Below are 26,367 nucleotides of genomic sequence, written 5' to 3'. Positions count from 1 at the left end.
CTCAGCCCTACAGTCTAGTCTCAACACAGCAGCTGGGATGATCCTTTCCAAAAATGAGCCAGATCTTATCATTCACTCCTCTGCCCGAAGCCTTCCAATGACCTCAAGGCCCCTGCTACTCTCTCCTTTATTCACCTTTTGGCCTGGTGGCTTTGCTGTTCCTTGAAGGTGCATTGGCATGTTTCTACCACTGAGCCTTCGCCACGGCTGCTCCCTCTGCCTGGGATGTTTATCCTCCTGTGCCTATACTGTGTCTATCAATAAGAAGAGAAAAAACAGTATGAAAAAAAGAGATGAAAAGGTGATAAGCTTAAAAGATATTGGTTATAAACTCATCTAAAAAGCTTTAAAGAGTGCTTCCCTGAGGCAAAGTGTAAGTACTTCCCTCGCCCCATTCCCAGGCTCCTGGTTTGGGGATACACACTGCCCCCTCGTGGCCACCGTAGGAAAAGGTCTCATCTTCTGGGGGTATTCTCTACATTGGGACATGGTATAAGCTTCCCTCCCACTTGTCCTGACCTGCTGGACCACGCAGTCTTAGCGACTCCAGGATGAGCTGTGTGAGCTCCCACTGCTCTGCCCGTGGAGTGGGGAGGACACAGGTTTTGGGGTCAGACCTGGTAGGAATTTCAGATCCCCAATTCACTGAGTGGTCTTGGGCAAGTGATCTAACTTCTCCAACCTTCAGTTTCCTCATTGGGAAAATAAGGATACATACTTTATGGGGCTTTGAGGAGTAAAAGAGATGAGCACAGTGCTTGGTGTATCAAAAGTGCTCAAAAGCTATTAGAAGCTATTTTTCTATTAAAAATTCTTGGGAAAGTGTGGGTAGGTGAAGACCCCTGACTCCCTCACCCATGTGGCAGGCTTGGGGTAGGCGGGGGGCGGGCTGGGGGTAAGGGGGCAGGTGACTGAACGTCCCAGCCCTCGCCAGAGCAGCTTCACGACTGCTCTGTTCCTTCCCTCCCTACGCCCTAAGAGACAGTCCTGGGACAGGCTCCAGAGGCTTGACCATGCTGAGATGCCACATGACACTGGGAGACCATCCCTACCCACTACCCTCCCAAAGGCTCGGGGCAGGAGGCAGGAACTATCGCCTAGCTGACAGGTGGGAAATCAATGCCCGGACACTAGCTGACAGGTGGGGAATCAATGCCCGGACACTAGCTGACAGGTGGGGAATCAATGCCCGGACACTAGCTGACAGGTGGGGAATCAATGCCCGGACACTGGAAGCAAACTGCTCAGGCACAGAGCAAGCTGAGGCAGCCAAGCGGGGGTCCCAGCAGTTCAGCCGGGTTCTCTGCAGCAGGGTCTCCCAAGAGGCTGTGTGCATGAAACCTGGGGCTGAAGGCAGCCTAAGCCACTGGGAAGGACTCCAAGGGAACTGTGTGGGGAAGACAGCTCCCCCTTTCCTGAGGACACAGCCCCTCCTGGCCTAGGTTGGGAAACCCAAGGCCTGGATTCTAATTCCGGCCTGACACACAGCCCTTAGAGCCCTGTCCCTTCTGGCTGGGCCTTTCTAGACTGGGGTTGGTCTGGCTTAGAGAATGCCCTGGGGAATCTGTGAGTTCTCAAAGGCCACGGGAGGTGGTATGGGACACCTGTGCTGAGGCCACGTGGGGAGTTTGGGAGGTAGAACTTTCCCGATGGCTGTGGCAGGTGTGTGAGTGAGGGGACTGATGAAGAAGGCAGGTCTGTGAAGGGGAAGGAGCTCTGGCCTGGCCTGGCCATTCCTCCCCAGTTCTGGAAGAGGAGGCACACCGGCAGGTTTTCCTAAGAGAACAAGATCTCCAGGCTCTCAAGCATGAAGCAAGGCCGGCACCACATGGGAAGGACTCCCTAAACTTCAGGACCCACTGTTTGAGACTCTGCACCTCCCCCACAAGACTGACATTCCTTCTTCCCCTCCCCTGGCCTCTTCCCCGGCCTGGCCAGGCCCTGTCCAGGACAGGATCCAGAGCGGCTTCACACAGACCCTGCAATTAGGAGGGCTGCTTTCATCTCCTTCCCGCACACAACCTTCTACCACACGCCAGACTGTACTGCTGTTGAGAGGAGCCAGCCCTGCTAGACAAGCCAGAGGGAATGCCAGAGTTAAGAACTTGGCCTCTGGAAAGCTCTGGCCCCATGAAGAAAACTCCTGTTGGAGGAGACTGTGGGGCTGGAGGGGTAGGAAGATACCACGAGATTCTTAGGGAGCAAAAGTAGGGTCCTGATGCCCAATGGCTCCCTCCATGTAAGTGGTGGAGGTGTCTTTCCCTTTAGCCCACACTAAATGTAATTTACTTTGACAGGTAAAATTTTGTCTAAGGCCACTGCTTAGTGAAGAATCCACCAAACACATGAGAAACAGCTTCCCCTCGCTGAGGGGTCTGAGGTCCCTTTGGTGATCCAAGGGGAGTAGCTCCCTGCTGAACCCGGCAGCCTAGCCTACCTCCTGGATCTCCTGAACTTCTTCCCTCTTTGCAGCACCAACTCCCACCACCCTCTTCCTCTCACTTGGATCACTCTGGCAGCTCTTGGCTGGGTCTCTTGCCTCAAAGTTAGCCCTCCAATCCCTTTTACACACTCTGCCTGAGTAACAACTCTAGGAACAGGGTGGGAAAACTAAGGTCATGGCCAAATCTAGCCTGTTTTTGAACAACCCACAAGCTAAGAATGTTTTTTTTTTTTTAATTTCTAAAAGGTTGGAAAAATAAAATTATTATTTTGGGACATGTAAAAATTCTATGAAATTCTGATTTGGTGTCTATAAAGTGTCATTACAACAGAGTCATGCTCATCCCCTCATGTACTGTCTGGGGCTGTGTTCACACGACAGTGGCAGAGTTGGGTAGCCACAACATAAAGTCTAAAGTATCTGGCCCTTTACAGAAAACCTTTGCCAACTCCTGTCCTAGGTCATCAATCCAGCCATGCTGCTCTCTGCTTAGGATCCTTCAGTGGCTCCCTGTGGCTCTCTACAAACTGACCCCTGTCTACCTCTCCAGCTTAACAACTGTCTCTCCAGTTGTCTGCCCACTCTGGACAACTAATCCTTCCTCAAACCTCCCACAAACCACAGCCCTGGGCTTGTCTCATGCCTTTTACCTTTACTCAGCATGCCTCTCTCCTCCAAATGGCAGTCTACCATCTCAAGACTCAGCTCAAATGCTTCCTTCTGTTTTTGTTCCCCATCCAGGGGTCCTTCCCCTAAGCATGAGGGCTAATCCATTCCTAGCATGCCACAAAAAAATCTTGGTATAGCCCTTCAGCTTTTAATAAACAGACTAATGACCTATTTGTGCCAGTCCAAACAATTTCATTTTATTTGTTCAGGTATGTGCCCCCCACTGGATTACTAACTAAAAGAACAGGCCATGTCCATTTCCCACAGCCCTAGCACATGCTGGCATGGGTAGGGATGCAAGCATTCACCAGAAGTGGCCTGCTTAGCATTCTAATTTTTCACTTGGCTGGCATTATGTAGAAAGAAGATGCCTATATATTTTCCAGCTACTATAAACTTTCAGCACCTATAACAGACCAGGCACCTCCATGTACGTTATCTCATTTAATCCTCACAACCCTGGTGAGTTAGGTGACATCTCCACTCCACCAAGCAGCAGCAAGTTGTTACGTGGCAGAGCTGGAATCTGAGATCAGGTCTCCTGCTTCCTGCTGATTTTGAGATGCTCTCAATGTACAGTTCACCCACTGAACTCACTGCTTGAAAGAAGTAACAGATGCTCATGAGCTTCCTGTTGGGTGTGGTGCCACTGACCCTCTACTAAACGGGCTCAGATAGAGGTGGTTTTGTCTCTTCCCTCCAGTCACCTGTTCCCATTGCTGTACATCATGTCCTTCAAGGCAGATCATCTGGGTCAGGACCAAAGGGCAGCCCTGCTCTTCCTAGTAAAAGTAAGTGCCAGGTTTGTGATGTCACTTCTCAATTCTCCTTCTGTTGCTCTGGGGCTTGTGGCTTGCTCTGGAGCAGAAGGAAGTTGTTGGAAGTCTGGCCTCCATGCTGGAGAAGTGCCAATGCAGAGAGCCAAACTAATGTAACTATTGATGTACCTGCCTTAAAAGGAGCCTGAAGAATGCCTCCAGTGGGCTGCTGGCATAAGCCCTGGACTGTCCACATGGTTTTTTGAATATTCAAACAGAGGTCCAGAGCTCAGAGACAGGGAAAGCCAATACGGCTGCTGCAGGCCTGGGAGAAAGCAACAGAGGAAAGGTAAGTGTCCCAGAGACTCTTTCTCAACCAGAGAGAAGGGGTTAGGGCTGCACTGGTCAGTACACAGAGGCTGCAGTGTGAACCCGGTAGAAGGAGGAGCTGCTCTATGTCCTCCACCACCACAATGGACAGGCTAACCTGTCTGTCACCACACAGGCTCAGCGATGTGCTATGAGAGGCCCTCCCCCGGACTCCAGAAGATGGAATTCTGTAAAGTCACTCGACCCTTCTCCTAGGTCTGGAACTGATGGTACTGAGGACCACTAAAATAAGTTCAGCTAGGTAGACCTACAAGAATTTTTGACAAAAGACTCAGCTAAGACAGCTGGGTTTAACCACATGTGTGATTCCAGCTGTGGTGTACCAATTCAGTGTTTGGCATTTTGGATTGAGAAGTTAGTCTATGTCTTTCCAAAGACAGTGATCACTTCGGATTAAAAAAACGAGGTGCACCTGATGCTGCAGGCATTTTCAGAGGAGGATGGATAACTGGGACAACTGAGACCATGACTAAGTGACACTTTCAGGCTAAAATTCTGGTTTGGCTAAATCAAGCCCCATGTTCCCCCAACCATCAGAGCGATCATGGTGGTGGTGTGAGGAGCCTCTGCAAATATGAATGAATCACTAGTGACCGTCCAGTGAGAGACATACTGAAATATTTTATACAGACAGAAGAGAGGACAAGGGGATTTCTGACACACTCATGCTTTGGATGTATCAGTTCAAGACAGTATGTGAGCTCTGAGTCCACCAGGCAGTTGGGAACAAACATGATTAATCTGCTGGCAAACGAGTCTCCATCCCACCTAATCATTCTTTTTTCTAAGTGCATCTTGATCGCCTCAGTCCTGGACATCAAAGTAGTCAATTACTGGCTCCTTGGCTATTTTCTGTAAATTACTGCTCCCAAGATTCCTGAAAAGCAAACACAGAATGATCAATCTTTTCTTGCTTGGGGGAAACAGATTCAGGTCTTGGAAAGTTCAGGATCAGCTGATTTACCATGTGTGAAGCTTTGATAAGACAGTGGGGTCCACATGAGCTGGTAACTGTTGAAATTTGGTGATGGGCACACAGGGGTTTATATTAATATATTAATACCATTCTCTCTACTCTAAAAATTTTCCACAATTAAGTCTTACAAAAAAAAATACAGCAAGCAAAGTAAAAAAAAAAGATAGCATGTCATAAACAGGCCCGTAACTTTACGTCCCCCAGGTGGTACTGGACACAGCTGTGGAGTAACATGAGGAAACGCAGCTTGTGCTGCTGGGAATCCAGGCTGCCTGCTTCCAGGGCTAGAGCAGGGCTGGTGCTGGGGAGCTACACAGTCCCAGGTGCTCCTGGCTGAGGCTGTGCCCAATGGGCAACACCTAGTTGTCCCGTCCAGTTCCAGGGGAACACAGATGGCTAGGACGCTCATGGTGACCTTGCAAACTTCCCTACCCAGAGGTTCTGTGTAGGAGGTACTCCTAGGCTTCTGTGTGGAAGGCCAGAACAGGAGGAGGGACCCCACTGTGTTTCCCAGCAACTTCCAGCAGTGTGGCCTTGTCACAGCAGGGCAGCTGGCCCCCTCCTGAGAAGGGAGAGGAAAGGAAGGAGGGATGAAGACCCTCTCTGCTGCTGTCTGAGAAAACACCTGCCAGATCTGCTGCTTGCCAATGTGGTTTTCTTTTCTCCTTAAATCACAAACATATGTTTTTGTTGTAAAAACGCTTCAAACCATATATAAGTAGACAGAGCAAAACATGAAAGTTCCCCCCTTCACTGTCAGCTCCCCGCTAGAATCCCACTTCCATCTCCAGAGTAACTGTTGTGGACCACACGATGTTCCTAAATCATCTGGTGTGACAGACTGAATCCATTTCCCAGTGTCACCACCTACACTGTGGAAATTATGGCCAGTGACTGTGCTCCCTGGAGCGGAAGTGGGCATTACAAACATCAGACTTGGGACCCCTCTGGAATGAACATATGTGTCTGACATCTCAGTCAAACCTTATATATCTGAACACAGCACCCCAAAGCCAGGCCCAAGGAGGCCGCCAATGGCTGGTGCAACCCAGGGCAGTTCAGCCCCTGCTGGCTTCTCTGAACAGACAGGGCTCTTTGGAAAGCAGCTGAAGAACCCTTACTTGTCTGTCTGATGTCTGTGATGAGGAATCGGTGGTGGAGGCCGTGACTGTATCTCCTTTTCAAGTACACCTGTCAGCGTGGTAGGAGGACATATAGACTTCCCTCTGATAAAAGTAAGAACACAAAGTATTGAAAAGTTAGAACTGTCTGTGGAGAGAGGCAGACAGCTGGAAATCCAGTCTGAGACTTTCACTGTGATGCTGCGGAGCACTCTCTGATACGACCCGTCTCCTCTCAGGCATGATCAACTTTGTTTAACCCTTGTCCCTTTCACCCACCTCTGCTGGGCCTGCTACCTGCTTCCTCTCATCTCACACTTGAGTTTTCTTTGTTGGGAGGTTCTTCCGACTCCCCCTGGTTCTGACAGTGATCTTAGGTCCTACTGTCCCCTCCTGGCACACACTACTGCCTTGGTTTCCTCTAATGGCAAACACTGTTTACAGAGGATGCCTTGAGTCACAGGTCAGCATTCTTCCTGTTTCCATCAGGCAAGGAGGACACAAGGGAAAAAGGGACAGATGTGACGGGCAGGTACCCACTCCAGGCCCTCAGGGTCTGACATGGATTGTATCCTTTAGGTGTGTCTGGCCTGAGGACTGAAGCATGGGCTTTACTTTCTGGTTTGGACCTTTAGATCAGTCAGAATGGCTGGCCCAGAGGCAGACTTTCCATCTCATCTTCCAAGGAAGGAAGTAAGGAAAGCAAATATTGACCAGCCGTTTCCCAGGTCCAGCTTGCTCCACCAAGCAGTTCCTTCTGTAACGGCAAGATTCACCCACCTGACCGCAGTGACCACGACATTGCGCTTTGGTTCACTGTCATAGCTCACGCTCTCCAGGCCATACACCTGGGCCAGGTCGTGGATGATCCGGCGGTGGTCTCTGTTCATGGGAGGGAAGCAGTGGCTCTTCTTACTATTCTTTCCCTGTATTGAGGGAAAAGATGACTGATTGATAAAAATCATCTTGAAAACAGGATATGTCCACAGAGGTCCTTCCCACCATCCCAGAACAGCCTGGGTCAATAAAGAGACAGCTGAGTTTTGGAGGCCCACAGCACACAGCATTTCACTGACTGCTAAGCAAGCCAAGGCTGTGGGAGGATGAGGGCTGATGCACTTCCTTCATCTCCTCTGTGAGTCACAGGGTAGCAGTTGGCCGGGGTTAGAGGAACAGAGGGCAAGTAAACTGAGACTTACACGGACAGTGCAATGGTTCCTCCTGTGGGGCCCGTAACTGGGGAGTGAGTGATGTTCCCAAGAAATGACTAAATATATTGAAGACTTATAAACAAGAAAATCTCACTTCCTATAAAAAGTACACTCTATGCTAAAAATCACGAGTGTACAGATACAGACACGCAAGCACAGAAATACATTTGCTCAGGCTTCCTAATTAGGAGGGGAACAATGGTCCCATTTTCTCCTCTGTGTTAGTATCCTGCTGGGAAGTGGGAACAGAAAGGAAGGGGATGAGGGGATGGCGGGAAGGAAACCCATCTTCACAAGATGTGGAGCTAAAGTAGCCACCTTGCCCTCACCCACAGGCCCCTGAATGAAGAGGGAGCCACCGAGGAGTTGGCTGCCTCCAGGACAGCTTCACTCTCTTGAAGGAGTCTGTGCCACTACCCATTCAACTTTTTATCCTCACCCAACGGTTTCTCTCCTGCCTTTGGGGCACTAAGAACCAGTGTGTCCCATTATACAACAGCCCTTCAGAGATCTGAGGACCGAGCATGTCTTCCTAAGTATCCCTACTGAATCTCCTTCGTCCAGAGTTTCTTCACCCATTCTTAGGCACAGAGCTAGGATTTTTATTTATTAATATTATTGCAGGTATCTTTTCTGAACCAGGACAGGGTTTCCATGGATGTTATAATGGATGGGCTTTTGGGAAAGATAAGGATCCTCAAGGCAGCTGTGACTTTTTCCTGTAACTACTTTATACCGACAGTGTTTCTGGGACTTGACTTTTTTATCAAGCTGGCCTTAGAGACATGTACAGCTGGATGTTTTGACTTCAACCTTATTCACGGCCTCCACAAGGGCTTCCATTTCCTTCTCAATGTCACTGACAAACTTTAAGTCCTTCCTGAAATGAGAAATAACCACAGTTAATTTCATTTGTTTCTGATCTTCTGAGAATCCCTTCTACCCATCCTCTGCCTGTAAAGTGCAGGCAGTGGACAATGTGGGCAGAAAACCTGCACAGGTCAGGAACTGTCAGATAACAGAAGGTTGAATGTGATGGAACAAAGGAAGAGAAAGTAAGAAATCAAATATGAGAAAAGGGAAGATGGAAGAACTAGCCACCAGAAGGCCAGGAGACTGGAGGAAAATAAGACTTTTTACCACCCAAGTGAGGACCACCCATGTGATTAAGACCTGGGCAGACAGAGGTGGAATGTAACCAGAGATCCTTCAATTCAGGCTAGTCCAGCCCTTGGGGGGCCCCCGACTCCCACCACAGGGCCCAAACACACACACACACACACACACACACACACACACACACACACACACACACACTCTTTCTCCCCAAGTTCAATTCTTTAGTGGGACAGTTTTGAGAGACCAAGAGAAGGATTTTTATTAAATATCATATAATCCCTTATAGATATATAAACTGGCTCACAGAGGACTACATATTAGTTACTACATCTTAAAAGATCACTCTGGTAAGCCACAATTAAGAAAGTAGGTAACAACTTACATACCTAGCATCTTCTTTCAAACTGTCACTGAATTTTGACCCTGAAGAACGTACGTTGAAAGGATCAGAATCATCACTGATATGAAATGCCTCTGCTAACCGCCTGAAAGTGAGAGAGAAGTAAGTAAATGAAAGGAAAGGAGGGGGAGGAAAACTATCTCATAGTAACAGAGTGCCCCCCAGGTCCTAAATTCTTTATACATTAATGATCTCATTTCAATAAACCTAATTATTAAGGAGAATAAGAACAACTTGGGACAAGATATTGAACGGTCTTCGAAGAACAAAAAAAATAAGACAGATCTAGATGGTTCTGAGCAAGCTGTAGGCTGATACTGGGGACTTAGATTGTTAGGTGAAGAGAAGGCTGAGGGAGGGAAAGCACTGGGGATGGTCAATGGGGGATGACTTCCTTTGAGGTTTCACCTAAACATCAGATACATAGACAGATAATATTAAAGTTAATATCACTTTAGAAAATAAAGAATTGCATTTACAACATAAGCTCTGCATTATTTTTAATGTATTTCCTTTCAGATTTTTCCTCTGTAATTTTAAGTAGTTGCAATCAGTGTATATAAAACTTTGAATCTTTTTTCACCTTATTATTATGTGATTAGCATTTCTCATACTACTATTTGATTTGCACACTCCCTGTATTAATAGCTGCATAATCTTCTAATTATATATATCCCCCAATTTACTTAAACAGTCCCCATTTAGGTTTCTTTTGTTTGTTTTTTCTTGTTTTGCTCTTTTTCTTTTTTCATTTTTAAAAAAATTTATTTAAAAAGTTTTTTTATATCCCATTTAGGTTTCTTCAACAGTTCTCCAGCTTCTCAATATTATAAGTAACACAATATCTCTGAACAAAAAGCTTTTGAGATTATTTTTCTGGAAAATGTTTCCAAGGTGTGGGATAACTGGGTTAAATGGTATGGACATCAGACCCTTGATATCGTGGTCTAAGGGCTCCACAGTGCTGCTTCTGTTTTGACCAGCAGTATGTGAGTTTCGTGGCACCTCACCAACATCCAGGTATATCTGTTGGGTTTTTTTTGTTTGTTTGTTTATTTTTAAAGATAGATAAAATTGAGCTTAGCACGTAGTACAATTTTCTTTTACACAGAGATAGGGGTCTCTTACATGCTTCATGCCCATAAGAATTTGGTTTACTGTTGCTAGATTTTCTAATTTTTTAAGGTTTAATTTTCAAATTTTTAGGAATTCCTAAGGGGGAGATATTTCGATGTTTTGATTAGTTGGCCACTAATTCAAACACAAACACCAATAAAACATGTCTGTGGGATGAATATGGCCAGCCAGTTTTTCATTTTTGCAATGGAGCATATATTTGCAACTTTATTTACCTATCTATTTTTTATTTTGGCTGTGCTGGGTCTTCGTTGCTGGCTTCTCTCTAGTTGCAGCACACAGGCTCCAGAGCACGCGGGCTCAGTAGCTGTGGTGTGTGGGCTCCAAAGCACACGGGCTCAGTAGTTGCAGTGCGCGGGCTTCTCTCTAGCTGCGGCATGCGGGTTTAGTTGCCCCACGGCGTGTGGGAATCTTAGTTCCCCAACCAGGGATTGAACCCATGTTCCCTGGATTGGAAGGCGGGTTCTTAACCACAGGACTACCAGGGAGGTCCCTATTTGCAAGTTTAGATGGTATTCTCCTTTTCAATTCACATTTTTTTTTTCCTTAGGTCTGTGAGTATTTAAGAAAGAATCCTTACATAAAGGGTCATTATGTCATCATTCAAAGATCGAGGAGAAATTCAAAAGGCTTTCAGAAATAGCTAGTTCTAATCAATAACTGACATTTGCCGAGCATCTACTATGGTTTAGGCTTGTGCCAAGAGTTTTATGTATATCTTCCTTAATTTTAATGTATAATCCTCGTAACAACTCAGGGAGGTAGGTACTATTATTGTCACCAATTCTCCAAATATTTAAGAAAATTAAGGCTTGGAGAGATAATGTGATTTGCCCATGGTCACATTGCTAATTGATTTGTGAAGCTAGGATTCAAATCTGGGCAATCTAAGCTAGAGCTCTGGCTGGCTCTAACTACCATGAAATACTGTCTCAACTAAACAAAGGTGCATTTCCATGTTTTTGAGACCTTCTGTGTATTCACCACAGCATTTCTGAATATTCAGGACTCTTAGTTCACATTTTGGAGTGGAGAACAATGTTACAGTCCTTAAGGGACAAGAGTTTTGAATAGCAGTTATTACAAAGTTACCATAAGGGTCAAACCAAGGGAAATTTGGGCAGTGCTATTAATCATCATATTATCTTCTATATATTTAGCCACCTAAAGAGGTATTGTTAACAACTGTTGAAGGTCAAACTTCTAGGTAAAACAAGACTGCACTTTGTCTGCATTTGTCTGTTTCTGCTTAACTTTTTATCTTGAAAAATTTTCGAAGAAAGATAAGTTACAAGAATATCACAATGAATGCCCACATACTCTTCAGCTAAATTCTCCAAATGTTAATATTTTCACAGAGCTATACCTTTAATCTTTGTTGGAACAAGAAAGTTTGCCAGTCATTGAGTAAATGTCCCTTAATCTGATAAGGAGTATATTCAAATAACTTACAGCAAACATCATACATAGTGGTGAAATACTTAAAACTTTCCCTATGAGACTGGAGATAAGTTAGAAATGCCTATTATCATCACCCTTCACTCAACACTGTACTGGAGGACGGCCCTGGTGGCACAGTGGTTAAGAATCTGCCTGCCAATGCAGGGAACACGGGTTCGAGCCCTGGTCCGGGAAGATCCCACATGCCACGGAGCAACTAAGCCCGTGCACCGCAACTACTGAGCCTGCGCTCTAGAGCCCCTGAGCCACAAGTACTGAGCCCACGTGCCACAAGTACTGACGCCCACATGCTTAGAGCCCATGCTCCACAAGAGAAGCCACCACAATTAGAAGCCCACGCACAGCAATGAAAGTAGCCCCCGCTCACCGCAACTAGAGAAAGCTTGCGCGCAGCAATGAAGACCCAATGCGGCCAAAAAATAAATAAAATCAATTAATTAACAAACAAACAAACAAAAAAACACTGTACTGGAGGCCTAGCCAGTGCAATAAGGCAAGAAAAAGATAAAAGTTAAGAATTAGAAAGAAATTAGAAGAGGACATGATTGTGTACATGCAAAATCTAAAAGCTAAACTGTTAGAAATAAGTAATTTATTAGCAAGGTTGTGAATACAGGTCAACAAATATCAACTGTATTCCTATATGCCAGCAACAAGCAATTAGAGAATTAAATTTTAAAAGTGATACAAGAAAAAATACCAGTTATAATAACATTAAAATACATCAAATAGCAAGGAACTAAAATTTACTGAAAGATGTACAAAATCTATATAAAGAAAACTATAAAATATCATTGAGAGAAAACATGACTAAATAGAAGGATATACTTTGCTCATGGATTAGAGGCCTCAATATTATAAAGATCTCAAATCTCTCCAAACTGAACTATAAATTAAATACCAGCTCAATCAAAATCCCAGTATTTTCTTTTTTTTTTGCAAATATTGATAAGCTATTTCTAAAATTTAAATGGACACGCAAATGGCCAAGAACAGCCAAGACAATCTTGGAGAAAGACCATGTTTGAAGAGACATGCTACCAGTTATAAAGGTACAGTAATTAAGATAATGTGATACAAGCGCAATGGAATAGAATGAGCTCAGAAATAACCCATACACAATATGAATACTTGATTTAAGACAAAGGTGGCACTGCCACCTTTCCCAGATCACTGGGAAAAGGATTTCTTGATAAATGATGTTGGTCAAATGAATATTTGTATGGAATCATGAACGCTCCTTATACCATGCTTAGAAAAAAAAAAAAAATTGGTCCAGGTCAACTGTAGATCTAAACGTGCAAGGTAAAATAAGGCTCCTAGATAATAACACAGAATATCATCACGACCTCAGGATAGGCAAATATTTCTTAAACAAGACATAAAAAATACTATTCACTAAGGAAAAGACTGATAAACTGGACTACATTAAAATTAGAAACTTCCGTTTATCAAGACACCAGTTACAGAGTGAAAAGTGAAGGCACGGAGTGTGAGGAAAACAATATATAAAACAAAGGACTCATATCCAAAATATATACAGAATTCCTAGTAATCAATATGAAAAAGACAGATGATACAATTAAAAAAATAAGCAAAAACCTGAATAGGTACTTCACAAAAGAGGATATCCAAATGGCCAACAAACATAAGAAAAGGTGCTCAACCTCACCAGTCATCAGACAAATATAAATTAGAAGCTCAATGATATCCAGTTATACATCTACAAAAATGGATTAAAATGAGAAAGACTGACAATTCCAAGGGCTGACACAAACAGAGAGCAACGGAAAATATGACCCTGCTCGTGGCAGCGTAACTGGTACAACCATTTTGGACACTGTTAGGCAGAATCAATTAAAGCTGAAAATATGCATACCCTATTAATCAGCAATTCTACTCCTGAGTTTATATCCAACAGAGATGAGTACATATATATAGCAAGGCAAGTATAAGGATATTCTTAAAAGAGCATTATTTGTAACAGCCCAACACTGATAACAACACATATATCTATAAACTATAGAATAGATAAATGATGATAAATTAATACAATAAAATGTCACGCCGAAATGAAAATTAACAAAATGCTGCTACATGTAACAACAGGAATGAACGTCACAAATGTAATGAAAGAAACCAGACAAAAATAATACAAACAGTATGATTTCATCATTTACATAAAGTCCAAAAGCAGACAAAAATAATCTAAACTGTTAGAAGTCAGGATAGAGGCTATATCTCAGTGGAGTGTAAGAGTGGGTTCTGGTAGTTTTCTATGTCTTGAACTTGGTGCTGATTACACCACTGTATTCCCTTTGTGATGACTCACTCATCACTATAGTTCTGATCTATATGAAGTATATTATAGTTCAACATAACAGTTCATTAGAAGAATTTTAAGCCTCTGGTCTCCATTGGAATCAGGAAGTCTCTCAGTCTCTGAATTAGTATGCTTTGGAGCATGTGATGTTTATACTTGCCTGAAACCACGCAAGCTCATGTTTCAGAAATATGCTGAAATCACCTAACTGGTTTATCCTCAGACACTTCAATTCTTGATGATTGCATTTCTCCTGCTCCCCAACAGCAGCAAAAGACTCAGAGCAGGTGCTGAATGAATGCTGGAAGGGTTGCTCCCTCCCACTAATTTCACAGAGCTCAAGGACAATTAAATAAACAGCAGTTGAAACTACTTACTTTCTCCTTTCCAAGGCTGAACACTCCTCATCACACTCCAGCCTTGAGAAGCAAATGAAAAAAAATTAAGTCAGGGTACAAGTTTCACAGCTCCTACTCAGCAATAAGTTCTTAGATGGTCAACCTGGAGACAGAACAGACTGGCCCAAATAATGGCTGGATGGGGTCCTTCTCAAGGACAGGTGTGCAGGCCTCTGAGTTACGGGAGACTAGGAGTTCTCGGAAAGGCTTCAGAGTGTCCCCTGGCTGCTCAGCCCCCAAAATGTTCCCGGCTCCCCCGTAACAACCCCACCTCCCTCTCTCGACACAGCAAACCACTCTGTTCTCTGTTCTCCTGTGGGTTGGAATAGACACGTCAAGGTCTCTGCTTCCTCTGGCTACTGTCTGCAGTGAGGCCCAGAAAAGCTTCCTCTGGTCTTAGCTGTATCCCGAGTAGGACTCACTGCATTGGAGTGGGTGTGGTCTCTTAATATCAGATGTCTGTTGAACACCTACTGTGTGTGCAAGGCTTTCCTGTTGCAGACTGACACAAATGAATGGTTCCTGCCCTTTGGAAATTAAGTATAATGGGAGAAAGAAGGCACAGTTACACATCTAAAAAATTACCTGGCTTGGTGAATTTCCTTCTTAGTAATTAACTTGCTGATTTCCACTGAATCTCCAAGCTGCATGTCTGTTATTTTGGAGGCCATGGAAATAGCAGCTATTCTGAAGTATATAAAAGAAAGGGAAGATAAAATAAAAAGAAAGGGAAGGAAGGTGTTGCAGTTTCACAAGAACCTCCCCATACCAGGCACAGAGAACACTTCTTTCAAGGCAAATCTACCACTCGACAATCTGTGTGGCCTTGGAAGCCCATCTATTATGAACTATCCACACGTTTATGTGGTATCTCCTCAATTAGATGCTAAGCAGCTCCATAGGAAATGAGGTAATCCATTCCTCAGTACCCCCTTGAGCATCCGGGCCAATGCCAGGCACTCAGTGTGTATTCAAACACAGTCAATCTGATGTCTGCATACTCCTAAAGTCCCATCTCCATGGTGCATCTCTGCATCTATTCGTCCATCCATCCCTAAACACCTCCACTTCTGTACGGTGTGACCACACAGGTCCCAAGATTTCAGGAGGCTGCAAAGACAACTCACAGAACAGTCAGAACCCCCCAGACCACAGCCAGAGCGCAGGACCTGGTCCTGACTGTGCCCCAAGCGGTGGAACGCTGAAGCAATGCACGCAACTTCAGGACATCTTCCCTTCTGATCTCATGGTGTCATAACACCAAAAGGGAGAGAGACAGGAAGGAGGAGGAGAGGAGAGAAACAAAAAGGTTATTTCACAAATTAAAGTTAGGGAAGGTAAGGTACATAAAGCAGTACTTTCTCTTTTAACCAGAAAAACTAGACTCAAGAAAATGTATTTAAAAATCCTTCCTTAAAAGTTGCAAAGATCCTACAATAGACTCCTGTATACCCTTTACCTAGACCCACCAATTGTTAACATTTAAGTAGCACTAACCTTCGATAAGTACTGGATGCTTCAGAGCAAATCATGATTTCTTTTCTTCGTCCACATTCACACTGCAGCTCTATCTGAAATAAGATTAACATGTAGCAACTTTCAGCCCACGGTAAATATGTGAATGGGCAGGTTTCACTTTTAAAGCCTCTCTCAAATCAAACCACGGCAGAGAATAGAGAGACGGTGAGTGGCTACCCTCCAAGATGGAGGAGCTAACCACACATGCAAACTGACAACGTGGTGGTTGTCATGCTAGGAGGGAAGTGTGCAGTCGACAGTGCCCCTTACTGGGAATGTCTTCTGTCCTTAATCCTGCCTGAAGGGGCAGGCCTAGAATGAAGTTTTTACCACTGAACCAGAGGTAGACACTTGACCCAGGACCAGCCAAGGTCTAATCGACTCCACTTCATCCCTCTGCTTTCACTTCCTCAGGGGGGGGACCTTGCTTAATCCCTCAGACCAGGTAAGTCCCTCACTCACATGGTCTTGTGGCACCCGCTACAAGGGGGTAACTACTCCTTCACGACATTACCACAGTCACAGTTAATTATCTGAGTAGGTAATTAGTATCTGTCCCTCTAATTAAAGGAACCACGTGTCCACTGTTCACTGGTGGAGCCCCAGCACCTATCACAGCATTACATCTTATACAAAATAGACACTTATGTATTTGTTGAATAAATGGAGGGGACAATCAGAGTCTCTCTTGAGAATTTGATCGAAGGGAGACAGAAACTGGTCAGGTGGCAGTGGGTACTTTCTGAATTAAAAGACCATCTCAAGCTTGGCAGATAGAAGTCTGTACAATTTACTCCACCCTTCTCTTGTTAACTTAACTTGCAGTTCCTTGCAACCAAAGACCCCTGGTAAGGATGTGTGCCCAGGTGCCACTGTAGGCAGTTCTGGACTCATCAGCAGCCCCAGAACCACAGTCAGTGCCCCACCAGGAGCCAGGATTACTCACCTTGGCTTTGCAAGCAGTCACAGGGCAGGGTGAGCTGAGGTGGCAAGGTGCCATACATGGGTGGCCACAGTCAGCTCTGGAGATGGTGCAGGGCTGCTTGCAGACCTCATCCACAAGACACTCTCCTTTGTGACAGAGTCTCTGACACCTGTGCATCCCACACGGTAGCGTGGCACTGCAGGGCAATCCGCAAGAGATATCAACCAGGTGACAAGGGATGTTGCTTCGTAACTAGGAGAGACAGAAGTAGCCAGATTCTCATCTCCATGCAGGATTCGGGGTGGATTTTAACTTCCTACTTAAACATTTCTGAACTTTCAAAAAGAGCAAGTTTTTAAAAAAGTTATTTTTATCTGAAACAAAAATCTGGCTGTTTTTCAAAGTCTGAAAGGTTAGTTTGAAAAGAAAACAAACCTGAACCTTATTATAATGCTTGTTATGGGACTTCCCTGGTGGCGCAGTGGTTAAGAATCTGCCTGCCAATGCAGGGAATATGGGTTCAATCCCTGGTCCGGGAAGATCCCACGTGTCGCGGAGCAACTAACCCCGTGCGCCACGACTACTGAGCCTGCGCTCTAGAGCCCACGTGCCACAACTACTGAAGCCCACGCGCCTAGAGCCTGTGCTCCGCAACAAGCCACCGCAGTGAAAAGCCTGCGCACCACAACAAAGAGTAAACCCCGCTCATTGCAACTAAAGAAAGCCTGCGAGCAGCAACAAAGGCCCAATGCAGCCAAAAAAAAATAATGCTTGTTATGATCTAAAAGGATTTGTTTTAGCAGCTGAGTGTGACTTGCAACATAAACTTCCCAAAGTGGGTAACAAGCATGTGAAACCAGATAACTAGGGAGTTTCTGAAAATTTTATGACTAACTGGGAGGATCAGGTGACCTTTTCCCTCTACAAACAGCTAGGGCACTGAGTTCACAGAAACCCTGGGGGTGGGGGCACCCTTGGCTCATCGTTTCAAGACTGCTTGCAGGGCTGTTTTATGTAATTAATTACTCAACTCTCCTCACATCTCCCAACCCATGATCTCCATAGTTTTAGACAGCTCTGTCATTAAAAAAATTAAGAGGGGCTTCCCTGGTGGCGCAGTGGTTGAGAGTCCGCCTGCCGATGCAGGGGACATGGGTTCGTGCCCTGGTCCAGGAAGATCCCACATGCCACAGAGCGGCTGGGCCCATGAGCCATGGCCACTGAGCCTGTGCGCCCGGAGCCTGTGCTCCGCAACGGGAGAGACCACAACAGTGAGAGGCCTGCGTACCGCAAAAAAAAAAAAAAAAAAAAAAAATTAAGAGGCAACAGGCTGTGGACCAACCAAATCATTTTTTTTTTTCTTGAGAAATTGCCTCCATTCAGGATTCTTCACTCCAGGAAAAAGATGCTGGAATTTTATTCCTGTGGAACCAAAGGTTACTCTTACATATTCACTCAAATTCTTTTAAGAACCCTCAAAATGAGGAATATACTTCGACTCTGGTGACAAACTTGTACTCTTGAAGAGGCCCCCAAAGCCTAGGATGTACATGCTTTGTAATCAGTATTTTGGTAGAATGTAGTTCCCAGTCATTAAACACTCACCTACTCCACCACTGGGATAATTTGTGCACATGCTATGCCTTCTGTTGTCCCCTCCCCACATTACTTGCCTGTCTTCTCACTGTCCTTTAGGATGTTACTTATGCTACTTCCTCCAGAAACACCTTTCCTGGGTAAGGGCCCCTTCTATCCCCTTCAGTACTCTGTACTTCCCACACTACTGTACTTTTCTTTTTTTTCAGTATTTATTTATTTGGCTGTGCCAGGGCTTAGTTGCGGCATGCAGGATCTTTTATTTGTGGCATGCATGATCTAGTTCCCCGACCAGGGATTGAACCCGAGCCCCCTGCATTGGTAGCACAGAGTCTTAACCACTGGACCACCAGGGAAGTCCCACACACTACTGTACTTATAATCGACTGTTTACATGTCTGCTTCCCGCCTCAGAGTGAAGGCTCCACAAGGGCAGGGGCGGCACCTGTCTTGTTCATTTCTGAATCACCCAAACCTAGCCTGTTACCTAGTACATGGCAGGTACGCAGTAAGTATTTGTTGACTGAAGTCCATAACACAAAGATGACACATGGATGTCTTAGAATGGTTACTCTCAGAGGAAGTGAGATTTTTAGAGGAAGAATAAATACCAAGGATTAAGACTTGAGAACCACTGACAGGAAATAAGTGGAGAAAAATATGTCTATCAAGATAAGAATACTGGGCTTCCCTGGTGGCACAGTGGTTGAGAATCTGCCTGCCAATGCAGGGGACACGGGTTCGAGCCCTGGTCTGGGAAGACCCCACATACCGCGGACCAACTGGGCCCGTGAGCCACAATTACTGAGCCTGCGCGTCTGGAGCCTGTGCTCCACAACAAGAGAGGCCTTGATAGTGAGAGGCCCACGCACCGCGATGAAGAGTGGCCCACACTTGCCACAACTAGTGGCACAACTTCCTTTCTCACAGAAAGGAAGACCCAACACAGCCATAAATAAATAAATAAATAAACAAAGCAAACTGTCAACAAGTAAAAATAAATAAACACTATTAAAAAAAAAGATAAGAATACTGAAAGCATATTGTCATAGTTGTCAAGAGTTTCAAGAAATGTTGGCCAACATGTTACTAAGTAAAAAAAGCAGGTTACAAAACAGTATAATCTTCATAGAGTAGGGGAAAGTGTATTACACATGCCTGGAAGTCTACATACCAGGATGTTAAGAGTATTTCTTTCTGTATAGCAAAACTGTATTATCTTAATCGTCTACAATGAATATGCATTTTTAAAATAAACAGATCTTTTTAAAGTGTTTCAAAGTGTCTATAGTCAGCAGCGCCAAATATAGCTTAGACACTAAGAATAAGGATGAAAGTCCTTCATGGTAATGGCAGCAATTAGCCTGGAGGAAGGTGCATGGCCGATCAGTCAGGATGGAAAGCTGCGTAAGAAGTAGAGAGAAGGAACGGTGGCAACTGGTGGAGAGCCCACTCTCACTCTTGGGATATTCTCACTGTAACACCTTTCCCCACACTAGCAACCCCTCCCCATGCTGGCTAACCTAGAAGCTGTCTCTGAACACGGCTCATGCTCTCAAGGCCAACTGGCTGAGTTTCATGTGATTGTAACCAGATTCAAAATGAGAGCAGGGACTTCCCTGGTGCCACAGTGGTTAAGAATCCACCTGCCAATGCAGGGGACACGGCGGGTTTGAGCCCTGGTCCAGGAAGATCCCACATGCCGCGGAGCAACTAAGCCTGTGTGCCACAACTACTGAGCCTGCATTTTAGAGTCCACGAGCCACAACCACTGAGCCCACATGCCATAACTACCGAAGCCCGTGAGCCTAGAGCCCGTGCTCCGCAATGAGAAGCCACCGCAATGAGAAGCCCGCGTGCTGCAACGAAGAGTAGCCCCTACTCTCACCACAACTAGAGAAAGCCCGTGCACAGCAACAAAGCAGCCAAATAAATTAATTATAAAATAAAAATAAAAACGAGAGCAGAATAGATTCAGAATGTTACCTACTGTATGATTCCATTTATGTGATATTCTGAAAAGGCAAAACTACAGGGGCAGACAACATTGGTTGCCAGGGCCTGGAGGTAAGGGGTGAGTAACTATGAAGTGGCCCAAAGGAATGTTTGGGGGTGAATGAATGCTCCACATCTTGACTGTGGTGGTGGTTACATGACTGTACGAATGCTTCTGTCAACTCATAGACTTGTACACTAGAAAGGGTACATGTACGAATGCTTCTGTCAACTCATAGACTTGTACACTAGAAAGGGTACATTTCATTTTATGTAAACTATACCTTAATGAAAAGAAAAAGAAAAGAAAAAAAGTGGCAACAGCAAATCTCTGCTTCTTGGAGTATATTTATTTTGAGAAACAATGAGGTTAACCCTCTTAACGAAATCCAATCATAAATCTCTGGTTGGAACAATGAACACTTGGGAGAGAAAACTTACCTCATGTTTGCCCATGCACCATTTCTGAGTTAGAAAAGTACAAGGGGGACACTTGTCCTCACTATGACAAGAATGATATACTGTAGAAAGAGAAAGGTAAAATTAGGAGTAATGTTTAAAATTAGGAATAATGTTTAAACATAGACTACTACACATATCATAATGGCCTATGACATGGAACTTTTAAATTTCAGAGCTGAGTACTTTTTAAAATGGTCACTGAAAAGTAAAAGTAGTTGGCTTTATATTAAAGTGTTGAAAGATGAACATGAGTGAGAAAAAGAAACCCAACTGAGGGGCAAGAGACACAGAAGCAGAGAAGGAGGCAGCTTTTCTACTCCGTCTCCTGTGGCACTGCCACATGGTCTGTCCACATTACTCAGTGATTCTTTTGGTCCTACCTTACACAGCAACTGCTCCCTTTTGTTCAGACATCTTTGTTATCTCATCTAACATGCTTCCTCTGACTCCTTTCAATCTCTTTACTGCCTGGAAGAGGCAGTTCATTCAAACTCATCTCCTACAACAAAGCCTTCCTTGGCTGACCACACCCTGACCTGAGCACTCTTGCTCTCCCTGACGTCTTAGTTCTTACACAGATGGCTTGCTGCCATGCTATCTGGCCCTTCTTCATGTATTGGCTAGTTGTGTCAAATGTTTTCAACTACCATCTTCTTCCTCTCAGAAACAACAGAACAACCTCAAGGTCATGGGCTATTTTTTCCCTCCTCTGAACCTCCCTCTATGTCTGACACCATGCTGGATATACAAGAAACACTCAAGAAAAGTTAAGTGAATGCTGAATGAAAGCAGGCTAAAACAAAACAACTCACAAATAGTTAAGTTCTCACTATGGACATCAATCAGCAGGATTTGGACTTCATTTGTAATATCTGCAAGTGACTATAAAGGAAGTGAGTACAAGTGAGTGGGTGAGTATCTGTTTGGACATTAATTTCATGCTGGTGTGAACACCACAGCAAGGGTTTGCAAACTAAGCTGGGAGGGCCGCCTTAAGGTCTCCAGGAAAGGAGGGACTTTCCACTTCATGAGGAATTTACTTAATTCTTTTTCACTCTGTAACTTAAAAAATTGAGAACTGCTTGTCTATTTGTCAGACTAAATCATATGGCCAGATTTATTTAAAGTATCAAATCCAGTGACTTAAATTATATCAGGTTTGCCTCTAGGACTTGGTAAAATGAAGTGATAGGGCCAATATGGTCCTAGAGGAAAGCCAGTGACTAGACTGGACAGAAAATGGGTGATGTCAAGTAGCTATTTACCTGGTGTCTACAGCAGTCTATCACAGAAAAACTGGAAACAAATGTCCAGCAACATGAAACTGACTGAATCAGTTATGGGCCATCCATGTAACAGGACACTCTACTACCATCTAGAAAAATATTCACTGATAAGGAGAGAGATTAAAATTACAATAATAAGAGGGAAAAATATCTAGTTAAAATAAGTTCATTAGGATCCCACTTTTATTTTAGGAAAAAAAAATACAAATATATATTTTTGCCCATGGAAAAAGGCCCTGAAAAATATACACCAGGGCGTAATTCCTAAAAGGTGACATGAGATTATTTAATTTCAATCTTTTGACTTTATCTCTATCTTCTTTCTTTCTCTCTTCCTTTTTATGTAATAAACATATATTGTGTCTACAACAACAACAAAACCGAATTACTCTTAACTTTACAAAAAGATGCTTAACTTTGAAATATGCAACAGAAGTGGAGGTCACAAAGAAAGAAGACAAGACCAGCTGGGGATTCTCCCAACCCTTTGGGTGTGTTTGACATCCACAGAGTAAAGCACTGTAAGGCACTGTGATTCCCAGCTGTGGCCCAGATCTCAGACCCATCTTCACAGAAGCAGCCCGAGCACAGGGAACAAGGAAGGGCTACCACAGTGTAACCTCACAGCAGTGAAGACCATCATGCAACATCCTAAATGACACAGTGTGAGCAGGCTGTGAGGTGTGGAGGCAAGGAGACAGGACCCACCTGGATGGTCACATTCATGGACTCTGGCACAGGTCTGGGTACACTCAGGGGGCCTGGTACCACAGGGAACTGGAGGGTAGATCACCGATGCGCCACAGTGGCAGGTTAATTCATCAAAACCTAGTGAAGCCGCAGGTGAAACAAAACAACCCTTCATGAATTTGAGAATTTGAAGCACAAGATAATTACACACACACTTTTTTTTTTTTTTTTTGGGTTGTATTTTTAGAGGAGAATTTTTTGGGGGGCTGCTCTTTTAAAAAAGGTTTTTATTTCATTAACGTTGAGCTGCTGGCAAAGTGTTCAATTTTTACTTGCAACAAACTTTAAGTCCATGAGTATTCCAAGACATTTTTACATGTATTTTATAAACAAAAGATCTACAGACCATCTCTTTTGACAGAACAGGAGACTTCCACTAAAGAAACAGATTCTTTTCTTTAACTTTTTGGTTAGGAAAATGGATAGAGATTATGAAAGCCACAGGTAGTTAACAAACACAGAAAAATATGCTTTTGAATATAAACTTCAGAGAGCCACTGAAGCCATTAAAAAAAAATTCTTGTAAGTATAACTGACATCTATCATGATAAAAATATGAAGTTGAGATGAAGCCGAGAGCTACATCTGAGTTCACTAGGCACAGTTCACAAGCCCAATCAAAATGAGAACTCACATGGGGCCTCCAACAAGCGGCCCACTTTGTCAAGAGCTCTACTAACCCTCAGACCCAAAGGGGAGCTAGTTCTTCAATCCTGGTCCTTAGTAGAGGCTGGGTCTTTGGCCATGGTTCTCAACTAGAGACCAAGAGTCAGAAAGCCCAGGCCCTCCAGGATTCCTCTACCCACTGCTCTTCTCTAGTCAGCACTCTCCAGAAAACTCTTCAGAGGCTACACAACGTGGTGGAAAGAGCCCTGTAAATATAGCAGGAGACTTAGGCTTCTAGTCCTGGACCTACTTCTCACTTGTGCAGTGACTGTGGGCAGGTAACTTAACGACTCTTGAGATTGCTTCCTTTTGGTCAAATGGGGATACCAAACTTTGACCTGTCCACTCAAAAGTTTATTGTGGGGGTGGACTAATATATGTGAAACAGCTAGGGAAAGAGTAAGAGGCTACATTACTTGTTTCTACGGAACTCCACGTGTGTGATTTATAACAAAGCACTTAACTCCTTTTTGAAATATGGTAGGCCTAGTATTCCACCGAAGGTATGTTGGGAAACCCTGATATAGGCTAATCTTTTAATGTAGCAGTTCTCAAAGAGTGCTCAGTTGACCCCTAGGACTCCCTGATCCTTTCAGGGAGTCTACAAGGTCAAAATTATTTTCATAATAATACTTAGATACTATTTGCTTTTTGCACTATGTTGACATTTGCACTGATGTTGAAAAACCAACAGCTGGTAATACTGCCAGGGCATTAGCACAAATAAGGCAGTAGTGCCAAACTGTAACCATTGTATTTTTCACTGCCACATACTTAGAGTAGATAAAAAATGACAATTTCACTTAAGAAAGTCCTTGATGAAGAAGTAAAAAAAAATCTTGACCCATAAATACATGTCTTTCTAATATTCTGTGGAACAAAATAGGGTATCTGCTTCAAGCACTTTTGTTGCACACAAAAATACAGTTGTCCCTCAGTATCCTGGCGGGGAGGGATTGGTTCCAGGACCCCCATGGGTACCAAAATCCAAGAATACTCAAGTCCCTTATATAATATGTTGTAGTATTTTCATACAACCTATGCACATCCTCCTGTATACTTTACATCATCTCTAGGTTACTAATAATACCCAATGCAATGTAAATGCTACATAAATAGCTGCCAGCACAAAACAAATTCAAGTTTTGTTTTTGGAACTTTCTAGAATTTTTCCCCTTGAACATTTTCAACCCACAGTTGGTCGAAACTATGGATGTGGAATCCATGGATATGGAACCCTCAGATATGGACGGCTGTCTGACCTCTGGTCATTCTAAAGAACTGCACTCTTCTGAGTCGTGAGTTGAATTAACTTATTTTTTCATAACACACCGTTTTACTTGAAAAAGTGGCCGACAAACTATGATTATTCAGACTTGGGTATTTTGGCAGACGTTTATGAAAAATTAACAGTGAAACCATCACTTTAAGAAAACTGACTTTGCTGCCAACAATAACATTCAAGCTTTCAAGTGAAAACAGAATTTTGGAAAATATGCATTTATCACTATGAGCTTGACAACTTCCTAATACTTTTCCCCAGAGTTTTCTGATGGGATTGGTAGTGTATTAATGAATGCGAGTTTTTAATATTGTAACACAAGCAGACCCCATCTTAGGATCATTGCTTACATCCCAAGTTTCATACATTCAGGGACAACAGAGGAATAACTTCTTTAAAAGTCTTAATAGCTTTTTTGCCCATGGTCACCGCCGAGTAAGCATCATTGAAGCCTCCCCCCTCTACTGCCGTCGTGTCTAAGTCAGAGTCTCCCAAAGAGCCCGAACAGCTGTGGAAGCTCCTCACCAGACATTTGAGCTTTGAAACAATTGATGACAGTCTGAGAAGCCACCTGAGCAGCGGGCAGCGCTCACAGACTGTGTGGTAACGAGGGGTCCAAACACCAGGTGCTCCAGAGGCTTCGGGTTTGTCATGTATGCCATTGCAGAGGAGGTGGATGCGGCCATGGATGCGAGGCCACACGAGGTGGATGGAAGAGTTGGGGAACCAAAGAGGGCCGTCTCAAGAGAAGATTCTCAAAGACCTGGTGTCCACTTAACCATGAAAAAGATTTTTGTTGGTGGCATTAAAGAAGACACTGAAGAACATCACCTAAGAGATTATTTTGAACAGTGTGGGAAAACTGAAGTGATTGAAATAATGACTGACTGAGGCAGTGGCAAAAACAGAGGCTTTGCTTTCATAACCTTTGATGACCATGACTCCGCAGACAAGACTGTCATTCAGAAATATCACACAGTGAACGGCCACAACTGTGAAGTAAGGAAAGCCCTATCTAAGCAAGAGAAGGCTAGCGCTTCATCCAGCCAAAGAGGTCGAAGTGGTTCTGAAACTTTGGTGGTGGTCGTGGAGGGGGTTTTGGTGGGAATGACAACTCTGGTTGTGGAGGGAACGTCAGTGGTCGAGATGCCTTTGGTGGCAGCCGTGGTGGTGGGGGATATGGTGGCAGTGGGGATGGCAGTAATGGATTTGGTAATGATGGAAGCCATTTTGTAGGTGGCAGAAGTTACAATGATTTTGGCAATTACAACAATCAATCTTCAAATTTTGGACCCATGAAAGGAGGAAACTTTGGAGGCAGAAGTTCTGGCCCCTACGGTGGTGGAGGCCAATACTTTGCCAAACCATGAAACCAAGGTGGCTATGGTAGTTCCAGCAGCAGCAGTAGCTATGGCAGTGGCAGCAGGTTTTTTTTTTTTTTTTTTTTTTTTGGCGGGGGTTTTTTTTTTCCCCCGGAAAAA

The 26,367-nt window shown here is 44.1% G+C and overlaps 1 protein-coding gene across 6 annotated transcripts in view; it reads right to left on the bottom strand.

Annotated features, from left to right (window-relative positions):
* Window positions 1-3,298: 3,298 nt before the first annotated feature.
* NFX1 (nuclear transcription factor, X-box binding 1) overlaps window positions 3,299-26,367 on the bottom strand; it is a 72,573-nt gene continuing 49,504 nt past the window's right edge. For 2 of the 6 annotated variants that reach the window (XM_024753789.1, XM_024753790.1), the window contains exons 14-22: window positions 22,897-23,016; window positions 20,882-20,961; window positions 16,871-17,101; window positions 15,904-15,977; window positions 14,992-15,093; window positions 14,386-14,427; window positions 9,074-9,172; window positions 8,305-8,448; window positions 7,169-7,283 (exon numbers count right to left, since the gene is read on the bottom strand). In XM_024753789.1, coding sequence (XP_024609557.1) covers window positions 8,346-8,448; window positions 9,074-9,172; window positions 14,386-14,427; window positions 14,992-15,093; window positions 15,904-15,977; window positions 16,871-17,101; window positions 20,882-20,961; window positions 22,897-23,016 — 851 coding nt within the window. In that variant the 3' untranslated portion in view covers window positions 7,169-7,283; window positions 8,305-8,345. Of the gene's footprint in view, window positions 4,196-4,850; window positions 5,138-6,357; window positions 6,463-7,137; window positions 7,284-8,304; window positions 8,449-9,073; window positions 9,173-14,385; window positions 14,428-14,991; window positions 15,094-15,903; window positions 15,978-16,870; window positions 17,102-20,881; window positions 20,962-22,896; window positions 23,017-26,367 lie in introns of those variants that run through there. The other 4 variants (XR_003004332.1, XM_024753786.1, XM_024753785.1 and 1 more) reach the window with 4 other exon arrangements.

Source organism: Neophocaena asiaeorientalis, unplaced genomic scaffold, assembly GCF_003031525.2.
Source record: "Neophocaena asiaeorientalis asiaeorientalis breed wild unplaced genomic scaffold, Neophocaena_asiaeorientalis_V1.1 scaffold220, whole genome shotgun sequence".
NCBI lineage: Eukaryota > Metazoa > Chordata > Mammalia > Artiodactyla > Phocoenidae > Neophocaena > Neophocaena asiaeorientalis.
The sequence above is the reverse complement of the archived record's forward strand: the minus strand, read 5'-3'. Positions and strand labels throughout refer to the sequence as shown.